The sequence below is a fragment of the Benincasa hispida genome, chromosome 6 (genome assembly GCF_027475165.1).
Source record: "Benincasa hispida cultivar pf3 chromosome 6, pf3_genome.v1.1, whole genome shotgun sequence".
NCBI lineage: Eukaryota > Viridiplantae > Streptophyta > Magnoliopsida > Cucurbitales > Cucurbitaceae > Benincasa > Benincasa hispida.
Window position 1 is genome coordinate 45,980,733 of NC_143483.1, and position 7,670 is coordinate 45,988,402.

Consider the following 7,670-nt stretch of genomic DNA (forward strand, 5'->3'; position numbering starts at 1 on the left):
CTAAATTTTACTATACTTACAAATTCTTTTGCATTATGCTATATTCACTAATACTTTTAGATCTAATTGCTATATATGCAACTACCCTTGTTTCTTCATTCATTGTGTTCCAGCAACTTCATGACCACGTGCAATAGCTCTTTCGTGTGCTTAAAGAGAATTTGGGCGTATTTTCACCAAGTTGGGTTGTGCTACTTAAAAAATGAATAGCTTTCATTGGGCTATTATAAGTTTATTTTGTAGTACAAGCAAGAGGATCATTTATAATCTTTATCATAATAAAAATGATAAAAGACTAGACGTAATCTCTATCCGACTTAAAAGACTAGACGTAATCTTGAGTTTGATTTGTTCGACTTGAAAAGAAAGACTAGACGTACTCTCAAATCTAGTTTGTCTAACTTAAAAGACCAGACATAATCTAAGTATGGTTTGATCGATTTAACATGTGAAGAAAAGATTTAGTATTATAGCATCTCGATATTCCACCCAAATGAATTAGCCTCAATAATTTTCCACGGCTAATAGCTATTGATTGATATTTCTATATTATTGAAGTAAGAAAGAACATTATGAAAGAAAAGTTGATTAAAAGAATCACATATCTGGATTGGACTCCTCAGGAAGAACAGTTAAAGTGGCGGTACAATTAAGTGATCTTTTCACAACTGCCTTCAATGGAACCCCAACTCTGTCTCCCATAATTTCAATGATCTGCCACAAAATCAGTACTTAGCTTCAGTGATATGACATAACTCAAAACTATTAAAAATAAAACCATGCCTATGTTGAAAAAATTGAATGGGAAATAAAAACCGAAACCGAGATTTTGTGACCTTAAAATTCTACTTTCTACAACTAGCATAGCTCAGCCGAGTGAATCGCACCAGTCTTGATATTTGAAAGTTTGCTAACACTTTAGAAACCAGATACCAACACTAATATAATTATATCATTCTATACATTTACTACGGGGAAATGCAATAACTACCTTTTTTTTAACAGATTTGTTGAATCGCACCCATCATACTTACAATAACAAAGGAAAACAATAATTTAAATATGTTTATATAAGTCTAATTTTCATAAACAAAAAATCAAATGGTTATCGAATTAGGTATTAAAAGACTACTTTTCAATCCAAAATTTCAAATTTGGCGATATTCAAAAAAATATTTTAGAAGTATAGTAGAAAATTAACAAAGATGTTAGTAAATAAACATGAAAGGGTTTAAACTTTAGAACTCTTTTTCTGTCATTGATATACTGGAAGCAAACAGTGAAAGGTCTTTCTCCTCGCAATTGAAGATTAAGAAACCAAAGTTGCTTTCCACTTGAATATCTGGGAAGCAAAAAGTGAAACTTTTCTAACCAATGATTCCACCAGAAAACGGTATATGCCAGCAAGAATTGATAAGAACTACAAACAAAAGTCTAAATACCTCTTTGATACTTGCAACAGGTTGCTCATCGAGCTCAATGACGACATCGCCGGGTTGAAATCCAGCACGACTAGCAGGGGATCCTGGAGTTACCTATTGAAGAATTTGACAAGAATCTATTTTGCTCATGCCAAATTTATTCAATAAAATATCTAAAAGATAGCAACTACAGCTGGTGATGAACAGAAAAGGGGGAAAAGAAATAATGTAATGCAAAAATAACATTGGTTGATCGGATGGTACTATTACCATCGCTACAAGAACCCCTTTAGTAACATCAGCTGGAAAATTCGCATCTCTTTCTTTCAGTTGTTTGATTATCATTTCATTGAGATCAATCATTTTCAATCCAAGCCAAGGCCTAATAACTCTCCTGCATCGTCACGGTATACATAATTAACATCTATAAGAAAGTAAACAATAAAAAGGTTAAGCATTTTCCAAATCCTACAAGCTAAGAGCACCAATTTATCTCAAAGATTTTCAGCCAAGTGATAGATTGTGCACAGTTCAAAAACAAAAGCAACCAGTTTTCAGTTCAGACAATTCACCACACCATTAGAAGCATCAAAATGCATCAGACCTAAAATTACTCCCAGAAGATAAAAATGCATGGGTATGTTTAAAAGGCAGTGTGCTACACTCAACACCAATATTTAGTCGATGGATGAGCTATACCAACATTAGCATTATATGAAATTTTCAATATCAAAGATGACCTCAAAATAATTTCAAACATCAAAAAGAAGTGTAAAAGATGTAAGTATTACTCTTTAAGTATACTTGCACATTAAATAATGAAGGGCAAATTGCAAAAACCACCGTACTTCTAGTGGTAGTTGTAATAATTGTATAAGTTTAAGGATTCATTTTTTGTCATTTGAGGGTCCAATTTCTATAACTATTGTAAGTTTGACAGTCCAATTTTAACACTTGTATAAATTTATAGGTCCAACTTTTACAATTGAAAGTTTGAGGGCGTAATTACAAGTACCAACATACATCATGGACACATCGAAGAGGTTTTTGCAATTTGCCCTATAATGAATTGTAGGAAAAAGAAACAATTAAAAAGTAAATTTTCAATAATGGATGTTATTTCGTGAATGAGCAAAAAAAATTCATCCGCTTGGAAAAGTTATATACTGTTTAGATGGTAAAACTGATGTTTGAATCAAGTATAAAACCATCAAACATAATAACGTGCATGACTATATATGATTGATTCATGTTTCAGCACACACCATAAGTGTAACTACAAAATTTAAACATCATAAATTGCCTTCCCAAGTAAAAAAGGATAACATAGATTGAGCATTCTAATGGGGAAAAAAAGCAATTATATAAAAGCCCTTTTCTATAACAAGCCATAGTAATGGGGAAAAAAAGCAATTATATAAAAATAAAGATGAAACATTTAAATAAGGAGAAAGTTATGACTTGAAATTATGAAATCTTCATTAAAGCCCTCAATTGAACATGAGAGAAAAACAACAGAGACAAACCTTTTCTACACACAAATAGAATATATCAGTCTATTCAACGATCCAATCCACTCACAACAGATAGTCTTTAAAATTGTTATACCCTCTTTTCTTGAATTGCTCTGTAATTTTGGAGACTGAATCAATTGGTACGGCGAAACTTAAACCAACAGCATCATCAACTTTCATAATATTTACACCAACAACTTCTCCATCAACATTAACAAGAGGGCCCCCAGAATTTCCCTACATGACAAGTACCCATCAAAGAATGCCAATTATTTGTATATAGTACAAACTACACTGAATACATAACAAGTTCTACCACAATAAGCCATGTAACGAGTAAACAAAATGTGTTACATACCACATTAATTGCACAGTCTGTTTGTAGATATTCCCTTCGCATTCCACCAAGACCCAAATCACTACTCTTACGATCAACACAACTTAATCAAAGGAGGAAAAGTAGACAACAAAATATATAGTCAATGCCCAGCACTGTAAACCTACAAACCTGCATAAACTCTAAATTTGCTCTACCCTGTTAATTCTGTTTCAATCTTCGCCATTTTTTTAGCATCGCAAGTGCAGATAAAACTTCTGCCGTGCCAGCCATTGAAGAAAAGATTGTTTAATTCTTATCTAAGAAAAGATTGTTTCATTAAGGTTAAAATCAATTTTGGTAAATAACAATTTAGTCCTTGAACTTTGATTAATAACGACTCAGACCTTGTACTTTTAAATTTGTAATAATCTAGTCCTAATGTAGTCGATATACTTACAAATTTTTAACAAATTAGTTCCTATATTTTCAAATTTCTAATTATTTAGTCTCTATCGTGAAACATCTCATCAATTGGAACGCTTTAGTCTTTATAATTTATAAGGAAACTTGATATTTAATCAGTTTATCAATCTACATATGTAAGAAATTCATTAAATCTTAATAGTATGTTTGGACTAAATGGTTACAAATTGTGAAGTATATATAATGGTTACATTGATGCCTATTAAAGTAAATTGTCATAAATTTGGAAAGACATTAATAAATCGTTACAAACGAGTTCAGGGACCAAAGTGATTCTTAACCTTTCATTTATGTCTTCATTGAAGAAGATATAAAAAGAATTAACATGTCAAGGACAGAAAAACTTTCTCCAATTGACTACCTTACTATACCAGCTGTGACAGTATTCTGAAGCGAAAGTGGACATCCAATTGCTACGACCCAATCACCAGGTCGGAGCTTGCTTGAAGAACCAAGTTTTGCCATGGGAAGAGGGGTTTTAGAATTGATTTTCACAATGGCAATATCAGAGTGAAAATCAGCACTCACTACTGTCCCTTCAAATGTCCGACCATCTTGTAAAGTAACCTCTACCTGTATCATTTCATTTCACAAATGAAATAAACAAATAAACTAAAGCTAAACAATGAAAGAGAATTATAAACCAATTCATTAGTTTCGGGCACCTCAAAAGCATCCAACAGTTAAAGAAACACATAAACTTAATTGGACCAAATATGAAACTCGAAAAGAGCCATATAAGATATTCCTAGCTTATTAAGAGTTTGAAGAGCTAGGACATTCACCCCATTAGAATACTAGTGTCAAACATAATTGTAAACAATGCATAAACGTACATTAACATAGACAAACAGACCATCACCATGAGAACAAATTAATCTAATTATCAAGAACTGGCAACAAAAAATATGTTTCAGTTCATACTACAACACATCTTATGGAACAAGATGGGATCGCTAATCGTATACTTGTGAAGTTCAGATAAGCAAACAAACAGGCTGATATCTCTGCTTGCCTTTCCTTTGGATGCAGCTCGTTGACCATGAAAATCAGCCACAACATGAGCACATGTTAAAATTGTCCCATCCTTGTCAATAATTGTTCCGGATCCCATGCTTTTAGCAGAAGCAATTCCGTAAATACCTAAGAAAAATAACTCTTACAACACATTTTGTTTTCACCAAACCCATAGAAGAATAGAAAATTACAAATACCAACTCGAGTACCATGTGAAACAGATATATTCACAACAGCGGGGCCAACATCTGCTGCTGCATTTGCAATTGTATCTCTACTCAAACATGGTGTTTCCTTCTTTTCACCAGATGGTAGACCAGGACTGACTCCTGAAGAACATAACGAAAGTCCTACAAAATTTCACACATCCTATTTCGAGTTAAAGCAGAAACGATACAAAACTGGGCTAGAATCGACAGATATAAACAGAGACAGACCCAAATGCTGGTGATCAAATGCACCCAGTGGACGAACCGTGAAGCCATGTCTTGTCTGCCATGGAAGAAATAGTTGCTCACTCCACGCAGCAGAAATTGAGAACGCAACGGAGGGTTCTTCAATGAAAAAACGTGCAGAAGACTTGAAAGAATAAGCAAAACGAATGGTAATGCAGCGCGCAGACAAATGAACAGGCAGTTTAAGATATTAACTAATACATGATTTACATTCACCTTAGTTTGCAATTAATAATTTCCATACATCAAACATTTCGATAACCATTCAAAAAGCACAAAAACTCACTAGAATCTAGATCACTTCTGGCATACAAGTAACAAGAACCAGCAGCAGCGGCTGCAGCGATCCGTTTGAGAGTTACATTAGAGCTCAAAACCTTTCTCTGTAAATATCAGACACGACGATGAGTACAAATCCATAAGCACAAACTTCACAAAAGAAAATTCTTCTTCTAGATAGAAGCTTCAAGACTGATTAAGATAAATATTACCAGAAATGGACTCATCTGGAGTAGTATTTTGATCGAAAATTCTCTCGTAGTGCTTTTTCTCAATGATGAGTTGTTAAAACCTCACCTGAACCCTTCCATTCCGGGATAACTCGGACATGAAGACGAACAGTATTGGGCCATAATTCAACCACCGGCCCATGGGCCTACAAGAATCAAAAAATCTCATGGCCCACAAATATATAGTATTAAATCTTAAATTACAAAATTCCGATCTCGCTACCATTAAAACCTATAATTTTCATGCGATCCCTGAATATAAATTCGTTGTTATCTGAGAAGTATCTCAATTCTCACGGTTTTATACAAAACATCGTTCGTATACAGGAAATTAATTTTCGTTATGGTACAGACTGGATTCAGGATCATTGATAATTCATAAAGAAACTAAGAAGAGAAAGATTAAGCAGAGCACTAGGACAAGAAAGAAGAACTGGAAAAACGGAAAGATTTTCATTAGATATTGTGAAACGGATGCGTACATAAAACGCAAACCATAGATCAAAACCCTCGGTTTTTCTAAGAAACTAAGGTTTCAAGGAAGGTCCTAAATTTTTACAAAAAGGAAATAAAAAAAAAAAAGTTTAAATCGTTCTCGGAAACCTAGAGTTAATTTAGGCCTTCTTTGGAGATTTCTGAGCTTTTTCAGCAGTAGGAGTGGAATTCGACGCTGTCTTCTTCGGAAGCAGAACTGGATTGATGTTTGGAAGAACTCCACCACTTGCAATGGTGACTCCTTGAAGCAATTTACCAAGCTCCTCATCGTTCCTCACAGCCAAAAGAAGATGCCTAGGGTTAATCCTGTTCTTCTTGTTGTCACGCGCTGCATTCCCCGCCAATTCCAAAACCTACATTACAAACATTACAAATTTCAGAAATCGAAAACTGATTGAATTCTAACAATGGGAATGAATTAAGCGTAAATTCGATTGAGTAATTACCTCAGCGGCGAGATATTCGAGGACAGCAGCCAAGTAGATCGGAGCACCGGCAGCAGTGCGCTTGGCGTAGCGGCCTTTCTTGAGGTATCGGCCAATTCTTCCGACGGGAAACTGGAGTCCGGCCTTAACAGACTTGGAGATCTTAGTTCTGTCACCTCCTTTTCTTCCTCCGGCGCCCTTGGTTCCTTCCATTGTAGAGTTCTTGTAATCTGAGATGAGAGTTTGCTTGCGATTTTACTGACGATTGGGATGGCGGCATTGAATTGGAGGTTCAATATATAAGGGGCTGTGATGGCGGGATGGTTGTTTGGTTCGAAAAATGATTGAACGGTTGGATTTGTTGACGCGTTGGCAATCCGTGTGTTTTAATCCGGCGGATTGGATTGGAAGTATTTTATGAGAATTTGGCGTGGGAGTTGTGGATTTTGTTTAATTGGATCTGACGGTTGTGGTTTGTGCCATGCTGGCAATCCCGGGCATGGGGAAGTCCGTGGGTTTTTATATAAACCCACCTGAATAGCCGAATTATCAATATTAATGAAAATACTATTTATTTGTGGTTCTTTTTTTCCTTACAAATACTATTAATTCATGATTATCAAACTTTTTTAGGTATAAATCTCGTTTTGATATTTGCAGTTTTAGGTTTCTTTCGTTCTTGTACGTAAAAATATCTTTTATTTTCTAAACCACCTTCAAAAGATATATTAAAGTTTTAGTTTCGGATTATTATAGTTTTTAAAATAATTATTTCCAACTATGTTCATAGAAAAACTAGTTGTGAAATAAAGTAAATTATAGCTTATTTGGTAGATAATTTAAAAACATAAATTTGAAAACGAGAGGTTAAATAAAAACAGAGTTATATTCCATGTTTTCATATATGTGTTTGGTAGCCTAATTCAAAAATTGGATTATAATTTAAATAATTGTAAACTATATGTAATTACCCACTAAATATTAGTTGATAATAAACTCTTAATAATTTATTTGTGAACATACAAAAATTGT

General features: G+C 34.0%; 2 protein-coding genes across 3 annotated transcripts; both read right to left on the reverse strand.

The window, feature by feature from the left end:
• Positions 1-417: 417 nt before the first annotated feature.
• DEG14 (Trypsin family protein with PDZ domain-containing protein) lies at positions 418-5,859 on the reverse strand. Of its 2 annotated transcripts, none has more exons than XM_039034780.2 (11): positions 5,701-5,859; positions 5,496-5,592; positions 5,192-5,308; positions 4,964-5,104; positions 4,753-4,880; positions 4,099-4,310; positions 3,294-3,375; positions 3,030-3,172; positions 1,692-1,815; positions 1,443-1,535; positions 418-714 (listed from the first exon to the last, which is right to left on the reverse strand). In XM_039034780.2, the coding sequence occupies exons 1-11, from the start codon at positions 5,713-5,715 to the stop codon at positions 598-600; spliced, it is 1,269 nt and encodes a 422-aa protein (XP_038890708.1). In that variant the 5' UTR covers positions 5,716-5,859; the 3' UTR covers positions 418-597. The 2 variants fall into 2 exon arrangements, with proteins under 2 accessions (XP_038890708.1, XP_038890709.1); XM_039034781.2 differs by lacking the exon at positions 418-714 and adding an exon at positions 1,187-1,342.
• A 293-nt stretch (positions 5,860-6,152) lies between these two features.
• HTA7 (histone H2A 7) lies at positions 6,153-6,920 on the reverse strand. Its single transcript, XM_039034782.2, has 2 exons — positions 6,660-6,920; positions 6,153-6,566 (listed from the first exon to the last, which is right to left on the reverse strand). The coding sequence occupies exons 1-2, from the start codon at positions 6,849-6,851 to the stop codon at positions 6,333-6,335; spliced, it is 426 nt and encodes a 141-aa protein (XP_038890710.1). The 5' UTR covers positions 6,852-6,920; the 3' UTR covers positions 6,153-6,332.
• Between the last annotated feature and the right edge of the window lie 750 nt (positions 6,921-7,670).

Excerpts from the sequence above, each read along its gene's own strand:
- DEG14 (XM_039034780.2), bottom strand. Across the intron at positions 5,309-5,495 it reads CAGAAGTGATCTAGATTCTA|AACCCTCCGTTGCGTTCTCA; the intron begins GTGAGTTTTTGT and ends TTTTCATTGAAG. Across the intron at positions 715-1,442 it reads CTGTTGCAAGTATCAAAGAG|ATCATTGAAATTATGGGAGA; the intron begins GTATTTAGACTT and ends ATTTTGTGGCAG.
- HTA7 (XM_039034782.2), bottom strand. The coding sequence starts at position 6,851 with ATGGAAGGAACCAAGGGCGCCGGAGGAAGAAAAGGAGGTGACAGAACT. Across the intron at positions 6,567-6,659 it reads TCGAATATCTCGCCGCTGAG|GTTTTGGAATTGGCGGGGAA; the intron begins GTAATTACTCAA and ends TTTGTAATGTAG.